Genomic DNA, 20955 nt, shown 5'->3' with positions numbered 1-20955 from the left:
AAAGAAAGAAAAAAAAACCACACACACACACAAAGCCCTGATAACCACGATTTTTCATTATTTTGTTTTTGGAAATTCAGAATGACATCAAAAGACTCAATGACATGTGATTGTAATTTATTTATGTTTGTCTTTAAAAAAAATTATTCTATTTGATAACGGGGATAAAAAAAAATGTTACCTTCTACAGCCACACAAAATAGTAAGGCTAACAAAAGAACAACTGTTACGGCTTTCATCGTATAAGCTGAAAGTAATTTTCTCTGAAACTGGAAAATATTATAAAGTTTAAATTGAATCTGAAAGCTTGATCTATGTTATATATAATAAAAGTAGTTCAAAATATTATAATTTGTAGGATACAAGATATGTTTTATATTCTTTGTAGGTTTGAATGTAAGTGTAGAATCCTGCGCCTTAGAGACCGCCCCAATAGGAACAACTAGTCCATTATTGTGTGATGCCTTACATGTATCACCGAATATGCTTCGTCAACTGATTTTAAAAAGGATTAACACGACAGATGTCTTTAGTGAAGCAGGAACTGCTGACCTTTACGGTACACAGGAAGTTTCATGAGGCTCGATCGTTACTTTAAATAAATGTGTCGATAGTAAAAATAAATTTTCGCTCGGTTTGCCGCACGCGCGCTCGCAAAACTGCGCCACAACCACCCCCTTCAAATATGAAATGATTGTTCCCCTTGTTGACCATTATGTAATATATGTGTCACACGGATCTGGTGCGGTAAAATTGGTACCGTCACGTTATGCCAAATGAACAGGGTAACCACAATTCAATGGTCTATTTCTCGATTGTATTTGTTTACGTGCAAGCCGGGGTTCTATGAAGGGTAACGTTAGTGGAGCAAGAGCTGCTAACGCTTCGACAACACTAGAGTTCAACCCCTGGTGGGGATCGTGTTGCTTAATCTTTTCCAGTTTTCTATGTGTTTTGTTGTATTAAACAGTGCATTGGTCTTTTTCGTCACACAGACCTCAACATATTTTTCAATGTTAATGTCACTGTGATTCCTTGAAGAAGTTAAGAAAAATAAATAAGCAAAAAAAAAATAATGAGAAAACACTTACTATTTTGTGAAATCTTTTTAGTTGTTCAACTACAGACGATGTACAAATAGCACAATGTGAATATTCTATATATACGATTTACTATGAACCAGTAATGAACCAGTTATGTCAAGGAAACCCGTTGAACATTTACATCTTCCGTTTGTTTTCTGCGTGATAATATACTCTGTCCATTTTTGTAAACATCTTGTATTATACATCTTTTCAAGTTCATATCTGTTAAATAAAAAAAATATAAATAAAAAAATTCAGTATGCACAAAATTTTGCGTTAAGAAATTGTATGGAATAGATTTAAAGATGTCCAATTACAATATAGAGGGGCTCAACTTACACAAAAACAAAATGACCTCCTTCTTACTGACCAACTTTATACAACAACAATATTCTAAATAGATATAAGAATATGTGGTATGAGTGACGTTGAGACAACTCCAAGTCACAATTTGTAAAAATAAACCACCAAACTGCTTAGGCACCATGCCGATCGTGCGATGGTTTAATTGCCAGTCAATGTAGTAAAACACACCCACTAGAACCAGAAGAACAATCTGACATTAAAAAATGGAAAGTGTTTTCACTGCATGTTCGTGTAGCACTTTGTTATATATACAATTAGTTGTATCAAAATACGGAAATGAAGTACGATTGTCAAAGATACAACTATCCAACGTCAACAACTGATAAACATAAGATTTATTACAGTTCACTGTACGGCCTTCAACAATGAAGAGAACCTATATTGTATAGTTTAATATAGAAGGCCTCGGTATGAGGCCTTTACCGAGGCCTTGCGGTCATAAAACTTTCGAGCGCGATTTTTGTACTCAGACTCAGAAATCAAAGATATATTTTGATAAGATATATGTTTATTTCCAATAGTGGACCCATTACAGGCATAATCAGTACATTGATTGTTTTATCACACCATTGCAATAGACAATAAACATAAATAGAAATAGAAATACGTTTGACAAAAAAACATGAAATATAAATTGAGTTAATAATACATGTAGTCACATATCAAAACCTGTATGTTTAATGATATATTTTCTAAAAGTCGACAGGCTGAAATTGTTTATTTTATATATAACAATGACCGTTTATCTGTTATTGATGAATTCAAATATTTAGGTATTGTATTTTCTAGAAAAGGTACTTTTCATTCATGTTAATAAATCTAGACTGGTTCAACAAAATGAACAAGCCAGAAAAGCAATGATTTATGTATTACGTAAGGCAAGAAAATTGTATTTACTTAATATAGATGTTTTGTTACTTTTTGATGCTATGGTTGGCCCTATATTAATGTACGGTGCAGAAGTTTGGGGATATAAGAAAAATTTTGTTATTGAATCATTGCACTTAGAATTTTGTAAATATATAATGAAAGTTAAAAAAAAATGTACACCTGGGCCCAGTTTCACGAAGCTGTCTTAGGACTAAGACATGTCTTAGGATGGTCTTACGACATATCTTAGTCCTAAATGGGTTTCACAAAGCGGTCCTAAATTAGGACATCTCTTAAAGTTGGTCATAAAGTTAGGACAACGCGAGAGGTGTCTTATGATGGTCTTAGGATAGTTATACGTTTATTTATATAAATTACACTCATTTTTTATATTAATTTTGAAAAAAAAATATCTTATTATTATCTAATTATCTATTCTCCTGTTCCTGCTTATAACATATATACATTGACGGATTATCAGGATTTGTCAACAATGAAAATTCGATGTATTGATATAAAAATTGCACGATTTTATCTCTTAACCTTTTATAACCAATAAAGTCGAAATTGAATTCAACTCACTTGTACCAAAACAATGTCATAATTTTATATTCGTTTTTCTGAATTTTGCATTGAAAATTTCATATTTATATTGATGTATTGTTTAAAGATAATTTATATATAAATTCCTTTTATTTTTTTATATTTATTTTGCAAATTATGTCATTATATTAATCAATACGTTTAGAATAATTTATGGTAAGACTACATTTACATGATTTTTTTCCGTAGATCATATTTATATTTGAAAATTTAAAGAACTTGCGACAGGTTTAGGATGTCTTAGCTAAGATGATCCTAAGACAGCTTCGAGACGAGGTCTGAGATATGTCCTAGGATAGTCATAAGAGGATCATAAGACATGTCCTAAGATATGTCTTATGACATGTCTTATGATAGCTTCGTGAAACCGGCCCCTGATTGCATTGTATATGGTGAACTAGGTAGCTATATATAGAGTACCAATGTCTGTTGATATTAACTTAAGGGCACAGTACGATACAGTTTTGATCCTGCATTTACAGTTTGATGAAAATTTCCATATAGGCTAGTTTTTGCCTGCTTAAATCAAATATGTAATAAAAAATATACCTTCATGTGCTACTTTTTGAGTTAAATGAGGTCGAAATTTTGTATATTTGCTCAAAATTCGGACTTGTGGCCGCATTTTCTCTTTCGAAAGAAAGCCATAACTTTTTTGTTTTAAAAGATAAACACAAATTGTTTTTTGTTAAATAATTTTTAATTTTTGTATTTTATAAGTATCCTAAAAAAATATGCATTTTTTATTCAGAAATAACTCATATTTATCAAATGGTCATGAATTAAGAAAAATTCGTATATTTTTGCTGTATACTTATCAAAATTTAAAAAAATCCTCTATTTACAGTTTTATAAAATTTGGTTCACATAATCTCCCTGCAAAATGAAACAAAATGTCGTTTTAAAAAATAGGGGTCCATGCACTTGTTTTAAAATTAAATCAGTTTGAATGATAAAAAATAGTCGAAAAATGCATCTTTTCCCGATATGTCATAGTTTGACGTCGCGAAAATAACATTTTAGATATATTTTACGTTAGCAACGTCATTACCTCCCCTGTAACTGTATCGTATGCCCTTAAAGGCAAGAATGGTTGGTTTCTGGAAACGTATTGTTACTGGCAAAAAAGAGAAAAATTATCGTACATTGTATGAAATTGCTATATAAACTTGATTCTGGTAATGTATACCACTCTAAATGGTTGAATTGTGTAAAAGATATACTACATGAATGTGGTTTTATTAATGCCTGGAATAATCAATATATAGATACAAACTGTCAGTTGTCTAAAAATGTGAAACAGTATTACCACAATTTGTTTGTAAATGAATGGAAAGCTCAGATATTTAATACGTCAAAATGTTTAAATTATAGAATGTATACTACAAGTCTTGTTTTGAAGATTATTTAACTACATTGCCTTTTGATCTAAGAATTAATTTGTGTAAATATAGGTGCAGAAGTCAAAGGTTACCTATTGAATTTGGTAGATTTTATAGCATTGATAGATCAGAAAGAATATGTGATTTATGTAACAGAAATGTGCTAGATGAATTTCAGTACTTTCTTTAATGAAGAACACCTGAAATGTTTGCCTGTAGATATTTGTAAAGTTAAAAATACTATGAGTTTCTCTAATTTAATGAACAGCAAAGATAAAGTGTTCTTTTTGGCTTAGCCAAGTTTTGTAAAATTGTCAATTTTCAAATGATATTTACCTTCCCATTTATTCATGCATTTGTAAATATGTTTGTTCATGCATTTTCATGTTTGTTCATGGTCGGGTTGTTGTTTCTTTGACACATTCCCCATTTCCATTCTCAATTTTATTATTTCTTATTTGTGATATGAAATAAAATATTTCAATGTTTCAATGTTTCAACCTGAAGCAAGAAAATAACTTTGGGACACTACTTTTTTCTAAAAGCATATTACCAAACATATCTTCTCTAAAATGCGATGTCATTGATTTTTTTTAATTCACAAATTATATACAGTTGAAGTACTATAACTGTTCCAATGGAAAAGTATATTGATGAGTCGACTAACTCAGATAACAAGTGTGTGCGGAAAATTGACTGGAATAAAATTGACACTAATGAATATCAAAGAAAATTGAGCCATAAACTAGACTCTGAACTCCAAAATTTGGATTTGGAATCGCTTGATAATTTTATAGATAATCTGTGTGAAATGGTTACTGACACATCTATGGAGCTTGTCCCATCTAAACAAAATTCTGGATCACGTACTCGTAGGAAAGGCAGAGTTTGGCCTCCACATATTGTGGATATTATTAGGAAAGAGAAACATTGTTTTTGGAAATGGAAACAAGCTGGTCAACCAAAAAGCAAAGATAACAAATATTTTAAGGAATTTAAACAAACGAAAAAAGATCTCAGGTCTGCTCAGCGACAGCTTGAAGCATCTAAACGTCAAGACAACCTTATCAATATAATGGAACTTCGTGAAACTGATCAAAAACAATTTTATAAACTTATCAAACGCCAACGGGACCACAACTATATATCAACATCTGTTGTTAGATATAATGACAAGATTTTTAGTGACTCTATAGCCATTTGTGAAACATGGGCCCAAGAGCTGTCTACCCCTTTTGATAATGAATTTTTTGATAACAGTTATAAACAATTGGTCGAAGATGATGTAAAAATACTACAGGATCTTTTTAACACTAATAAAGAACCCCTAGAATTTTTATCTGAGGATGTTGTGGGAAAGTGTATAATGTCTTTCAAAAATGGAAAAGCAGCTGATGAACAAGGTATTACCATTGAACATTTAAAATATGGTAATCAACCTATTATTAAAATTATTGTGAAATTAGTAAACTTTATATTTCAACATTTTAACCTCCCATCTAATCTAAAAAGTGGTATATGTTATCCAGTATTCAAAAACGGGGGCAAACCTAGAGAAATGCCTACCTCTTATCGTCACGGTAAAATTACCGTAACAAGTACTATTGGAAAAGTAGTGGAAAAACTTCATTATCAAAAAATGTGAACATTATCAAAGATAAACAAAGTCGGTTGCAAAAAGGCTTCACAGTTGGGGAATGTCCTTCTGTAGCAGCATTAATCTTAACTGAACTCAAGGCTGAAGCTAAGAAATTAAAAAAAAACCAATTAATCATAACTTTTAGTGATGCTCAAAAAGCTTTTGATATTGTGTGGCACTCTGGGCTAATGAGAGAGATGTATAAAGGTGGAATGACCGGTGACAATTGGTTACTTTTCAATGAGTGGTATAAGAACTTGGAGTCCTCTGTAATGTGGCAAAGTATCAAATCAAAACCAGTTCATGAATTCCAGGGTGTTCGCCAGGGTGGAGTTTGGTCCCCGACTGCCTATAAGGTCTTCATAAACACACTACTGAAAACGTTTGAAATGAATGGTCTTGGTGCTCACTTGGGTTCTATTTACTGTGGAATACCCACTGTTGCCGACGATGTTACTCTGATTTTTCTACATTGGTTAGAGATATAGGGGGGGGGGGGGGGGGGTTGAGATCTCACAAACATGTTTAACCCCGCCGCATTTTTGCGCCTGTCCCAAGTCAGGAGCCTCTGGCCTTTGTTAGTCTTGTATTATTTTAATTTTAGTTTCTTGTGTACAATTTGGAAATTAGTATGGCGTTCATTATCACTGGACTAGTATATATTTGTTTAGGGGCCAGCTGAAGGACGCCTCCGGGTGCGGGAATTTCTCGCTACATTGAAGACCTGTTGGTGACCCTCTGCTGTTGTTTTTTATTTGGTCGGGTTGTTGTCTCTTTGACACATTCCCTATTTCCATTCTCAATTTTATTCCAACAACCCGTATGAGATGCAAACAATGTTAAATGTCTTGTCTGATTATGCAAATAAACATCGCTACATAATTAGTAGTCAGAAGTCATGTACTCTACAATATGGAAGTAAAACTGAACATTTATTTACACTGAATGGTCAGCCTCTTCAAAATTCTGGTAAAGCGACTCATCTTGGTATAGATCATGATGTCAATTCTAAATATGGTGTGAAAGATTGTGTACCTAATAGAATTCAGACAGCTAGGAAAACAGTGTATGCCCTCATGGGAGCTTGGCTCCATGGATTGAATGGACTTAAACCTAAAGTTTCTATGCACCTGGTGAAAATTTATGTGCTACCCAGACTTTTGAACGGATTAGACTCCATAATACTTTCTGTCTCAGATATGAAATTACTCTCCGTATATTACACAAAGCTTCTAAAGCAGATCCAGCATTTGCCAGAGCGCACCTCCACTAGTGCTGTCTACTTACTTCTCGGTCAAATTCCAGTTGAGGCTGAATTGCATAAGCGTATGCTGAATTTTTTCGGTAATATCATCAGAAACCATGGTTCTGTCGAGCGTGATGTTGCTATAAGACAACTGGCTGTAATGCCAAGGGATTCAAATAGTTAGTTTGTCAAAATTGTTGACTTAACAGAACAGTATGGCTTACCATCACCACATGATCTTATTAATGTGCCTCCGGGAAAAATCGAGTGGAAAAACATTGTAAGAAAATCTATCTCTTCGTATTGGATTGATCTTCTAAAATCTGATGTAAAACCAAAGTCATCTCTTAAGTTTTTAAATGTCAATAATATCACTCAAGGAAAAACCCACAATGTCTGGGATAGCTGTGGAACAGAGCCGTTTACTTCAACTATGGCCAGTATTAAAGCGCAAAAATCATGTGTGGAACTTATACCTTACAGCATGACAGAGCTAAGTTCGACAGATCTGGTGGAACTAATTCAGCATGTAAATTATGTGGCAAAGGAAGTGAGGACATTAAACATTTCCTTCTATATTGTGAAAAATTGAGAGACATACAGGAACATTTCCTAAATATTATACTAGTAAAGTTATATGACTATGTTGTATAATGAAATATTATCATCAGAAGACTTACAACTTAAAGTTATTATTGACTGTTCATCCTTTGAATTTCTAGACGAATCCATCATCTCTAATATTGAATGTGTATCTATAGAGGTTATTTTTATAGACTACATCAAAGAAGAGCTTCGCTACTTCAAATAACCTAGTTATCGTCATTATTCAATTAACAATAATATTGAAACTGTGATTAATTCCATGTGGAGAACTGTGCAAGTAGAAGTATGAATAAGTCAGGAGTGGAGTCATGTACATATTTGCTTTAAAGTTTATATATTAAATTTCCCATGATTTAAAGTATATTTAAATTCCCATTAAAGTATATATTAACCTCCCATTAAAGTATATATTATCTTCCCATTTATGGTCATTATTTGTATATACCTGGTTAACATAAAATTCATGATGAAACCCATAATAAATCATGTAGTTAAGGTGTGATTGAGCCCCTGTATATAGCAACACCCAAGTTACATCGTATGGTGGTGCGCCTGACAGAGGCGGAACTTACAGATTAGGTAACAGGTAACAGGAGTTATCTGTAATCTGTTATATAAATTCTGCCAATGTAGGCACACCTCTTCCGAGTATTGGATTTCACAATATGAATAAAAATATCTTCCACCAATATCACTATACACTATTTACATTGTACAATTTATTCTTGCCGATAAAATTGGGCTTAATAAAATTGAGAAAGGAAATGGTGAATATGTCAAAGCGACAACCACCCGACCATAGAGCAAACAACAGCCGAAGGGAACCAATGGGACTTCAATGTAGCGAGAATTCCCGCACCCGTAGGTGTCCTTCAGCTGGCCCCTAAAATATGCATAATAGTACAGTGATAATGGACGTCATACTAAACTCCGAATTAAACACAAGAAACTAAAATTTTAAATCATACAAGACTAACAAAGGCCAGAGGCTCCTGACTTGGGACAGGCGCAAAATTGCGGCGGGGTTAAACATGTTTATGAGATCTCAACCCTCCCCCTATACCTCTAGCCAATGTAGAAAAGTAAAAGAATAACAATACGCACATTAAAATTAAGTTCAAGAGAAGTCCGAGTCTGATGTCAAAAGATGTAACAAAAGAAAATAAATAAAATGACAATAATACATAAATAACAACAGACTACTAGCAGTTAACTGACATGCCAGCTCCAGACCTCATTTAAACTGATTGAAAGATTATGTCTTCATCATATGAATATCAGGTACAATCCATCCCGTTAGGGGTTTAGTATCATACTATCATAAAATATATGAGAAGAACATAACCCGTGTCATGCCAACAACTGTTTTTTTTTTTTTTTTTTTTTTTTTTTTTTTTTTTTTTTAGAAATAAATGTGTTTAGTTCCGATGCAAAGACCCCATCAGTGAATCAATGTTAAAGCCAAAATATGCAATCTTTAATGACCTGACAACAGTATCGTAACTATATCCCCTTTTAATAAGTCTATTTAAAGGTTTTGTTAGTTTCTGAGGAGAATACTGACATTTTTGTGCTTTATAAAGAATATTTCCATAAAATTTTGGATGTGAAATACCTGAACGTATAAGATGTCTGCATGTTGAGTTATATTTACGAATTATTTCCTTATACCGGTGATAAAATTTAGTAAATGTTTTGACCAGTTTGTGATATCGAAAACCCTGGTGTAATAATTTTTCAGTAATACATAAATTTCTCTCGCTAAAATCTAATACATTGTTACATACACGAGCGAATCGTACAAGTTGAGATATATAAACACCATAAGATGGTGACAAGGGAACGTCACCATCTAAAAATGGATAATTAACAATAGGAAATGAAAAATCATCTCTTTTATCATAAATTTTTGTATTAAGCTTCCCGTTTATGATATAGATATCAAGATCGAGGAAAGGGCAGTGGTCATTGTTATCATTAGCTTTATTTAAAGTAAGTTCTACAGGATAAATTTCTTTAGTATACATACTGAAGTCGTCATTATTTAGAGCCAATATATCATCCAAATATCTAAAAGTATTGTTAAATTTTTGTATCAAATGTTGTTTTGATGGGTCTTTGCTAATTTTAGTCATAAATTGTAACTCATAACAATACAAAAACAGGTCCGCAATAAGTGGTGCACAGTTAGTCCCCATTGGAATTCCAATAACTTGACGATATACGGAATCTCCAAAGCGAACAAAAATGTTATCAAGTAAAAATTCAAGTGCATAAATAGTATCAAAGCATGTCCAATTGACATAGTTCTTTTGTTTATTGCCACTAAAAAATGATCTAAAAGAGTTTGAACATATGTACTCGCATTCCGACTTTTTAAATGCCCAGTTAATTAGGGATGTGAATTTTTTCTTAATAAGAATATGAGGCAAAGTGGTATATAGGGTAGAAAAATCAAAACTTTGAACAGATTCAAAATCACCAATATATGCATGCAATTTATCAAGTACTTCCAACGAGTTTTTGACACTCCAAAAGTAATTAATTCCACTATTTTCAAAGGCCTTATTTGAACAATTTATTATCAGGTTTTTTATTGTACCAAGTGTACTAGTAAGTAAAACAGACAATTTAGTAGTTGAACAATGGCTGGAAGATGAAATAAATCTATATTTGTAAGGTTTTTTGTGCAGCTTCGGAAGCCAGTACATAGTTGGGACTTTCATTGTGTTTGGTTCTGCTTGTAAAGAAGTAGCTAAAAGTTTATGTTTGTTACAGATGTCGTTTTCTGAAAATGAAGTCAGTTGGAATGTTGGTGAATTCGTGATTTCCTTTTGCAGAACCTCTATATAAAATTTACGTCAAACAATAATGATATTATTAGCAGCTTTATCAGCCGGGACAAAAACAAATTCCTTGGCTAGTTCAGTTAGTTTATTTTTGATACGCGAAATAGGGTTTTTATAGTTTTTGTTGAGGGTAAAATGTTCTTTAAAATGTTGTATTCGAATATCAACTATCTTCATTACTGAATTAATAAAAGAGTCCAAAGATTTTTTGTCAGCTTTTTCCCGTTTTACCCATTTCAAACAGTAGGCGCGGAGTGAGTCGTTGATGATATTACGACACTCATTCCAGTTAATAGTTGACGGGGGACGATATTTAGGTCCTTTACTGAGGAATGATTTTAACTCCCGGTCGCGAACGATGTTAAGGTCTCCTGTTATAACATGGGAAATTGGTGCATAGGTGTATTCTGAATTACTGCAATTACACGACATAGGTGTATTTTCAGTGATATTTACATCTTTACACAATTGGCTATAATTAAACACATATTTTCGGGTAGATTTCTTGTAAATATAACAAATGAGAGGGAGTTCAGTATTATCAAAATATCCAGGAATTTGGTCTTTAACAGAATGGTCGTTAAAAATACCGGCAATATTTACAAAATCAAAACCTTTATTGACATACTTTATTTTAATAAAATGTTTTTTATGATCTTCAGGGCGATCAATTTTTGGAAACAGTTTAGAATAACAATATGCCATTATAATTTGGACAATTTCATACTTAGGACTGTAATATGAAATTGTGTTGCAATCCTCTAAAATTTTATTTAATTTATTTATAGGTAAAGAACAAAGCTTGGTTAACAGATAATGTCTGCCGTTGTTTTTTGAAATGGAAATTAGGTCCGAAATATTTGTATGGTTGGTCCGAAATTTTCTTTGATTGCGATTTTTTCTGCGTCCATGAGAACGATTTTTACGAACAGTTTTAGAAACTATATCCAAAATGTTAACAGAATCGGTTCTTGATATATTGCCAATTCCCATGATATTATCATTAAGACCGAGAGGGTAGACTGTCTGTAATTTTTTAATCCAATTTAATTCATTTATTTTTCGTGATCGTACAAACTTGGAATGAGATTCACCAGGCTGCTTATTTACTACTTCTAAAGGTTGAACTGTTAAATATTTAATAGGATGACTGTGCTTCTTAAGATGTTGATAAATGATACTTTTGAATTTATTGGGTCTTTTAAAACGATACAGGTGTTCTTGCGTGCGTTTAGATAAATATCGCCCAGTTTCACCTACGTACTGAATACTGCATCCCGGTTTGTTTCATGTGAGTAAATAAATAATACTGTTTGTTTTTCAAGTAATATCAGTTTCAAAATTTAGAGAAAATGTGCGACCATTAAATGTGGACCTTACTGTATTGTTGGTGGAAAGACGGGGACACGTAAGTCATTTTTTGGCATGACACTTATCGATAGAAGGGTAACCACGATTTTTATTGTTAAAAACGTTAGCTATAGTAGTATTTATAGATAAGCGATTCTGAAGATTGAGACGTGTAGATACCCTTTGAACGAGTTTAGTATTTAATATTTTTCCATTTCTAAGCTTCATATTTGTTTTTTGGTATGTAGATTTATTACAAAGGAGCAAAGACAGGCGTCCAGAATATGAACCATCACACAGTAGATTAAATTGTGTAAAAATGATAAAATTGTTCGGCTCAAGACGTCAAATGCTTATTGTCATAAGTTACCCGACAAATTTAAAAAAAGAAAGGGTATATCAAGGTAGCGACTGACGTCTGACTAAATAGATGAATGGGGCTGAATATTAAAATACTACTTTTAGATAGATATTCCTAAAGTAATGAACATAGAGAAGTTCTCGCTCGGACACACATTCCATAATCTAGTATGTCAATATCATCAACTCATTAAATATTTTAAAATCTAAAATATTTATCAAAAGATATCACTGTTTAAGAGTAGACAACCAATCGTCACTTAGGATTCATAAAATGTTATTATCTACTTTCTTTTCTTTTTCTTTATATCATCTAATTGCAACAGTCTATACCTTTCACAATGGAGATTGTAACATAATCGTCTACATTTTGGATCTATAATGTTCTGTATCACTTTAAAAACTTTTTCATTTCTTAACTGAGGAAAACTTAACATTGTCATGTAAGTAAAGGGATCTATGATCAGTTGTAAAATGCTAAAATGTTCATCTTTCTGTTTCATATTAAAGACAGCTAACTCTTCACTACAGGAATTAATTAATTCTTCCAAAATTGGTTTTCTAATATCTTCTAAACTTTTACACGTTAATAAAAAATGTGGTAAAGTTTCTTCTGTTTCATTACACAGTTTGCATATAGACAGTTCTGTATTACTTATAAATTTGGCTCTAACTGTTTGCAGAATGTAACTCCCAGTAGCTATTTTCAATTTTGTAGGAATTCTAATAATTTCCCTTGAATTCATAGTATTTGTATTTGCAATAGGATCATAGTGACATTGTCCTGGTTTATATATCAACGATAAATATTTTAAACTGGTATAAAGTTTTGCCTTGATTCAGTATCTTCTCAATCCAGAATTTTTGAACTTTGGAAGTTATTTCCCTTTTCCATTGGCATTTTCTAATTGGATTAACTAAGTATTGTGCAGGATCATTAAGTTCATATTTCAAAAATATTTTCCACAGTAAACTAAACCAACTATTACTATTAATAGCTTTAACATTTAATTGCCTTTCCGCTAGTTGCCATTCAATAAAAAAATTTCCTTGTCTCGTAATATTTCCATAAAAAGTTAAAATTTTTACATCTATTTGAGCTTCTACAGGTAACATCCCAGAAATCATATATATAGCAGGATCTGCTACTGTTTTTGGTAAAGATAACAATTGTTTCAAGAACTTCTTAAATTGTATATTTAAATTTTCTAAACATCTTCCTCTAGGGATCACTATTTCCAATCCATAAAACATTATTGGTATAATATAAGTATTCATATAATTGACATTGAGGTTTGTGGATCTAGTCCATTTTCGCCATATAGTCCAACCCCCATTAAACAATAAAGTGTCCTTCTTGCTTTCTTTAAATTCTCATCTATTGTAGCTTTAATACATGAATCATCGTCTGTACGACATATTCCTATATGTGTTGCTTTATTAGAAGTTGGAAGAACAGAATTGCCTAAATTCCAAAAATTTTCATTTACTTTCCCATGATGACGTGATTTCGACTGTATAACACAACTTTTTGCTGGTTACAGTAAGTATGCCTCACGTTTACTATAGGGAAAACGGTACTATTTATTCTGCCATAGGCGACAATATTAACATTTTCTAAATTTACAACTTTTTAAGATAAAAACCTGGATAAAACAGTTATATGTTGTGTTAGTACTTTATAATTGTGTTTTAAAAATTAAAGCCAAATAGTATCATGACCAACTTCCAACGGAGCTTGTTTATGTTATCCATGCCCACCGTCATTTTGCACCAAATTAATTTGTGAAATTTTGCAAGTCTTTTCAAATCATGAATTCTCTAGAAAATATTTCAAACCCCTGGATAAGGCCACACAAGTCAACCCCTGGATAAGGCCACACAAGTCAACCCCTGGATAAGGCCACACAAGTCAACCCCTGGATAAGGCCACACAAGTCAACCCCTGGATAAGGCCACACAAGTCAAACCCTGGATAAGGCCACACAAGTCAACCCCTGGATAAGGCCACACAAGTCTGAATAGGTTTCAAAATTTATGTTGTAAATATACACACTGCAGTTATTCATAGATAAATAAAAAATATATTGTACCCTTACATCCAATCACAGCGCTCCTAATTTGACTTCCTTCACCTGCCTTGGGTACACAAAAGGCCAACCTAATGCTGGGAAAATTAAATACTACCGTTTTGTTTTCCCTAAAATGTAATGGAGCATAAATCAAAGACTTGTTCGGAATTTTATCAAATCCGTCATCGACTCAGATTTTTATTCGACTTGGGAGTTTCCGGATTTTTTTCCCAAAAGGATGAAAAACGAAGAAATGCTAGTGGTAATCAAAGCTTAGTGTTTAGTTCATTTAATCTACATACTAATATCCCATATCCTATGTATACCAAGCGTGCAGCAGTCTGTACTTCAATGTGTATTTACCAGTTTACTGTGTGTGACCTTGGAACAGTTTTATGTTCTGGTCTTTCTTTTAAAGTCTTCAAACGAAAACAGACACTTTAAAATACAGTTTCATTCCAAATACCATTAAAGACTGGAACCTACTACCACCAGATATCTTCATCAAAATTCAGACAGACAGCAGAAGAACCAGCTAAAACCTTTAGTGAAATTGTAAGGGCGGGCCCCATCTTAAGTAAATTACTTGACGCACACGCGGTGTATTAATATCCTTGGATGTATCACCGTAAACCTATCAAGATTTAGATGAGTTTGAAGATACCAATTCTGGCTTTTAGTTTTACTCAATGGGACATACGGGATGTAGACAATTTAAATGGACTGAACCTGGTTTTATATATATAACTAGCTAAACCTCTCACTTGTATGACAGTTGCATCAAATTCCATGATATTGACAACGATGGGTGAACAAAACAAACAACCAATAGCATGAATTGGTTAAAATGTCAAAAATAGGGGAACAGCAGTTGACATTGTGTTATCATCTTAATCACTTAAGCGCAAAAAGGCATACATCAAATTTAACAACCTCATTCATTGCTTTTTTTTTTTTTTTTTTTATATTATACAATTTTATTTATCTATGTAAAATCCACCCATTAAAGATTTCACATAGATAAATAAAATTGTATAATATGAAAATGCTACAGTCAAATTACTCTGTCCACACTTTGAATGACAAATTTATTTTATATCTACCTGTGTGACATCAGATTAACATTAACTGTGATGTAGAATCGTGTGTCTAACGTCACACAGGTAGATATAAAATAAATTTGTCGTTCAAAGTGTGGACAGAGTATAGACTGTAGCACTTTAAGGCATATCCTCTGCAGAATCTTAATTAGAAGTTCCCTTGTCCTTCTTTCTGCTTGTCTATAATATGCTTATTGTGAATTTCTTCTAAAAATTATCAAAGAAACACAAAAGTGCATAAAGACAAAGCATTAATTTAGCAATTATGAAAGACAAGAACACAGAATTAAAAAATAGAACAATAATACAATGACGAGATGTATACATGTAAGTACAGCACCACATCATCTGTATCAAAGAAACACAAAAAGTCATATACATGTAGACAAAGTGAGAGATACAAAAATTATAGAACAATTACACAATGAAGGGATGCATATTGTACAGACTGAGAGTCACGTCAAATGGTAATTTCCAATGAACTTAAATAGAAACTAGTTTAGAAACAAGTAATGACATCATGGTCAGATCACAAAAATCAGATCTTTAATAATTAAATTCAGCTTACCAGGTTCATGATGTTTACCATCAATTTTTAACATATAAAATACACAGGGATGATTCCAGGTGTTTTCAAATGGGTCCCTTGAACATCAAATTGGGAATTTTTCAAGCATAAAATCTAAAACGAAAAAAACATTATTTTCCTGTTAACGGAAAATGTATATTATTAAGTTTAACCTGTACACTGATGTTCATGTAAATTGTAACATTTTGAATAATTCTGGGCTACTTACATGAATATCATTGAACATGATGCACTAGTCTATCATCTTAGCTATAGTTACCTAGGCCTATTACCATGATTACAAAAACATATATTTCAGCTAACATAAACCACTGAAAAAAATCATTCATCAGGTATTTTTTCAACAGCAGGTCATCTCTATAAATTTACCTTGATTCAAATGGATTTCAAATTGAACTGGTCAATTGTCGAATTCAGAAAAGCAATTACAAAAGTTCAATACTTAATTTATAAGATATTTAAAGCATAAAGCCATTGAACCAGTGTTCTTTAAAATTATTTGGATCATCTTCAAAATTTTTGAAATAGTTCCATAATGATGACATCGTATATCATGAATGGTCTATCATCAACATTTTAAAAAAAAAACGCTCAAACTTTTGTCTTTTGAGGAAATAATTTCTTTTACAAAACAAGTTTTCATCATATTATATAACCGCTGATTTTTTTTTCTCTCAGTAAAATGGCTAAAAATGACCCGTTTTCCTTCGATTTCCTTAGTTTAAGAAACATCAGTATTGCTGTATCCTGGAAGCAATTTTTATGCAAACATTTATTATTTGTATTTAAAGATATTTTTGTTAGAAATCAAACTGGTAATTTAAAAAAGGCAAAAAACATATGTTAAAAAAACATATAAAGCAAGATCATAGAACGCAAGATATTTTTTTATCGAGGACCTTGACTCGATTCCAATATTGTTGAAAGCTGAACAGACATGTATATAACTACAACTAGGGACTTTCTATACTAAGTTTTATATACAGTATAGAAAGTTCCTGCTAAAACGAATGGGAGTGTTTAACTACTAAGGCATTAACCATAATGTTCCCGTACGATCGGGAGACGTTAAAAAAAATGATCCAACAGCTGATTCAGCCGGTAACGAATTTCCGATATCATAAAAGATTCACAATTGTCGAAAGCAAAGTTTCAAATATATGTGTTCTCGTATGAATACTGAATAACGGACCACACGAAAAAAAACAAATACTGAAACGGTTCACTATCGATCAAAAATCTGGAAAATGACATATATAGACCTATATCATGTATCATGATAACACTGTTAAAACTGTAAACTTATGTTGTTTATAAAATAAATTCAAGTTCTTCGTGTACATATTGTCAATATTTCATTTTATTACTTCAAAAAACAAATTTGGTGTAGAAAATTCAGGGGAGGCAATTGCCCTCATAGGTAGTTACGGCCCTGACATAACAAAATCGTTGTTAATAAAATGCGAAAAAGGCTAACGCATCGCCAGTAAACTTAATTTGCGACCATCAAATCCCCAATTGATGCCGTCGGAGCTTAAAATACAGTACAGTTATCTCCTACATTGTAACTATAGGTCACCATACAATTTTCAATGAGCACAGCCCATACAGCATAGTCAGCTATAAAAGGCCCCGAAATGACAATGTAAAACAATTCAAACGATATGTTTAAATATGTAATAATTCCCTGTACATGTGGAAATATACATTTATATATTTTAGGCAGAGATGTCACAGAAATAAAGTGTAATGCATCTTGACAACCAGCTGGAAATGAGTGGGTCTGAGATAATACACCTAAATGTAGGTGGCACTGTTTACACTACGACAAGATCTACATTGTGCAGATATCCAGATTCAATGTTAGGAGCCATGTTTAGAGGAGACATTCCATCAAGGCTAGATCTGAATGGACATTATTTTATAGATAGAGATGGTGAAATTTTTAAATATATTTTGAATTTTCTCCGATCGTCAAAACTAAGTTTGCCAAATGATTTCAAAGATTATGACTTACTGTTAAGTGAAGCTGACTTTTACCAGATTAGTCCCTTGATAGAATTAGTGATACAGACACAAGATGATTCCTCCCAAAATAAATCTCATACTCATTACTTAGAAATTATAGAGGTTAGGATAGGGACAACTGCAACAATGCCGTCCAAAAACTCACGAGTAAAAACAATAATGATAGGTAGGAAAGATGTCATTTTGTCATTACCCATACAGTTGATAGGTGAGGATGCCATTGAACGCCTGGACACAACCAATGGTATGGATTATGTAGAATTAGAGTTGAACAGTGCGAACATCAGATTGAGGCTTGCAGAAACACTGAAAAACAGTAACTGGGAACTAGTTCATTCTAACTTGTCATCGTCATCATCAGTAAAGAGTGCTAACGGTGGGTCCCTGTGTATAGAACAAACATACAGAGATCGTTGGATGTTAAATCTGCCAAAAATAAAAAAGTTTGTAACATACATGTAGATCTTTTTCCATTTCCTCAAATTGTGATAAAAAAAAATGCTCCTTTGCTTTGCATGCTACACAGATAAATTATCAGTGGTGGATCCAAAAAGAGGGGGGGGGGGGGGGTTCCAGGGGTTGAAACCCCATTTTGTTTTGACAATCAACACATTTGAATAGGGACATATGATTGGAACCTTTTTCATGGTCACGTATACAGTTTAATTGGTGGTGGGAGTCAGAGAACCCAAAGAGAACTGCACATCTTAGGAAAGTTAGCAATCCTAGTCAACTCAGATCAAAGTTGACCGCACCTTACTGCAAGAATATTTTAAATGCACAATATTAGTCAGTAGTGTAGGTCTTTTATTGATCAGAGCATAAGGTTTTGGAGTATGTGATGTTAATTTACATACCGGTATGACATCGGTATATTCCAATCCATAATTTTCACTCACTCAGAATTACCTCCCTTTGAATGTTAGATTATTAGATCCATTCCACTACCTTCCTCATTTGAAAGGTACATCTTAATGAGTCACTGATGAGTCTTATGTAGACGAAACGCGTGTCTGGCGTATTAAATTATAATCCTGGTACCTAAGATATATATTTATCTTTAAAAGGCCTTCTAATCCCTTGAGTAATACCTCAATTTTGGAAGCACAAGTGGACAGTTGATAGGGAATGTTGAATTAGTTTTTTAAAGAATATAAGAAATAAATTGCTTTAGAACAGACATTCAGTCATGTGGATGTGTCAACATGTATGGCAAAGGAGCATTATAAATCTGTGTGGATGTGTCAAGAACATGTATTGCAAAGGAGCATAAATCTGTGATGTGTGGTTGGATTTGTTAATTTTTATTTATTTTTATTTCTGTTGTGTTTGATAGTTTTAAGAGTGTTTATAAGATGTTTTACTTTTTGAAGTGGATTTTTATTTATTTTGATGTATTGTATTTTAAGTACATACACAAATTCATCCAAACTTGTTAAGGAATGATTTTATTTCAGTATTAATTTCTGTAAAGAGTGTTCATCAAATCATTTTTACCTCACCTGACCTGAAAGGTCAAGTGAGCTTTTCTCATCACTTGGCGTCCGTCGTCTGTAAACCTTTACCAAAATCTTCTCCTCTGAAACTACTGGGCCAACATGACTGCAATCATCATTTGGATATTTAGTTTTTAAAATGTGTCCAACCAACCAAGATGGCCACCATGGATAAAAATAGAACATTGGGGTAAAATGTAGATTTTGGCTTATATCTCCGAAACCAAAGCATTTAGAGCAAATCTGACATGTAGGAAAATTGTTTGTTAGGTGAAGATCTATCTGCCCTGAAATTTTCAGACAAATCAGACAACCCGTTGTTGGGTTGCTGCCCCTGAATTAGTAATTTTATGGAAATTTTGCAGTTTTTGGTTATTATCTTGAATATCATTATAGATAGAGATAAACTATAAACAGCAATAATGTTCAGCAAAGTAATATCTATAAATAAGTCAACATGACCAAATTGTCAAATGACCCCTTAAGGAGGCTCGAGGGTATAAAAATTTTAGAAAAAATATAAACATTTGTTTTTTCATTTCAAATTTTTTTTGTTACCTTTTGTAGTTGTTACTTATCATATGGTACAAAAATCATTAAAAACAAACAATTCGTGTTGGCCGAAGATGACTTTTAAAATGTATACAGCATTGAAAAAATTCCAAATTATCTCCCTTTGGTGGAAAAATGCCATTTTTTGGCTTTAAAATTGAAATATCTTTTTTAACTCATCGGTGACATGTTTTTTAATATAATTTCCATATAAACTGTACTTAAACTAAATTATTGTAAAATTTGAGCGATTTCTGTAATAAATTTCTTTTTTTTTTTTTTCGATATTACCTTTATTTCTCCTATTACTTCAGAAAAAAAACACCTTTGCAAAAATGTATGCTTCTTTCGAAGGCAGATTGTGAGCGCAAATGAACGGTGACCCCACTTTTTTATTTTATTTTTCTAGTAACCATAAGATAAAGTTCATTTATAGAAAAATATAGAGAAATCCTATATAAATGATTTAGACCCGCGAACCCCCTTAAGGAGTTATTGCCCTTTATAGTCAACCATTTTTCAAAAAATTATCTTTTAAAAAAATCTTCTCCTCTGAAACTACTGGGCCAACTTGGCCACAATCATCATATGGGCATTCAGTTTTTTCAAAATGTGTCCGATGACCCGGCCAACCAACCAAGATGGCCACATGGCTAAAAATAGTACATATTGGTAAAATCTCGATTTTGGCTTATTTCTCTGAAACCAAAGCATTTAGAACAAATCTGACGCGTGGTAGAATTTATATGGTCAAAATCTATC

At 32.5% G+C, this 20955-nt stretch overlaps 1 protein-coding gene and 1 long non-coding RNA gene across 4 annotated transcripts; one reads left to right on the top strand and one right to left on the bottom strand.

Annotated features, from left to right (window-relative positions):
• Positions 1-237: 237 nt before the first annotated feature.
• Positions 238-14537, bottom strand: LOC139529780 (uncharacterized). Its single transcript, XR_011665890.1, has 3 exons — positions 14456-14537; positions 1092-1307; positions 238-269 (listed from the first exon to the last, which is right to left on the bottom strand). It is a non-coding gene; the product is annotated as an uncharacterized lncRNA (long non-coding RNA).
• Positions 8272-19632, top strand: LOC139529778 (BTB/POZ domain-containing protein kctd15-like). Of its 3 annotated transcripts, none has more exons than XM_071325664.1 (2): positions 8272-8383; positions 17840-19632. In XM_071325664.1, the coding sequence occupies exon 2, from the start codon at positions 17867-17869 to the stop codon at positions 18605-18607; it is 741 nt and encodes a 246-aa protein (XP_071181765.1). In that variant the 5' UTR covers positions 8272-8383; positions 17840-17866; the 3' UTR covers positions 18608-19632. The 3 variants fall into 3 exon arrangements, with proteins under 3 accessions (XP_071181765.1, XP_071181766.1, XP_071181764.1); XM_071325665.1 differs by having other exon boundaries at positions 8284-8376; XM_071325663.1 differs by lacking the exon at positions 8272-8383 and adding an exon at positions 14571-14690.
• The last annotated feature ends 1323 nt before the right edge of the window (positions 19633-20955 follow it).

This window comes from Mytilus edulis, chromosome 7, assembly GCF_963676685.1.
Source record: "Mytilus edulis chromosome 7, xbMytEdul2.2, whole genome shotgun sequence".
NCBI lineage: Eukaryota > Metazoa > Mollusca > Bivalvia > Mytilida > Mytilidae > Mytilus > Mytilus edulis.
Note: the sequence above shows the minus strand (reverse complement) of the source record. Positions and strands in the feature narration are given on the sequence as shown.

Excerpts from the sequence above, each read along its gene's own strand:
- LOC139529778 (XM_071325664.1), top strand. The coding sequence starts at position 17,867 with ATGCATCTTGACAACCAGCTGGAAATGAGTGGGTCTGAGATAATACAC.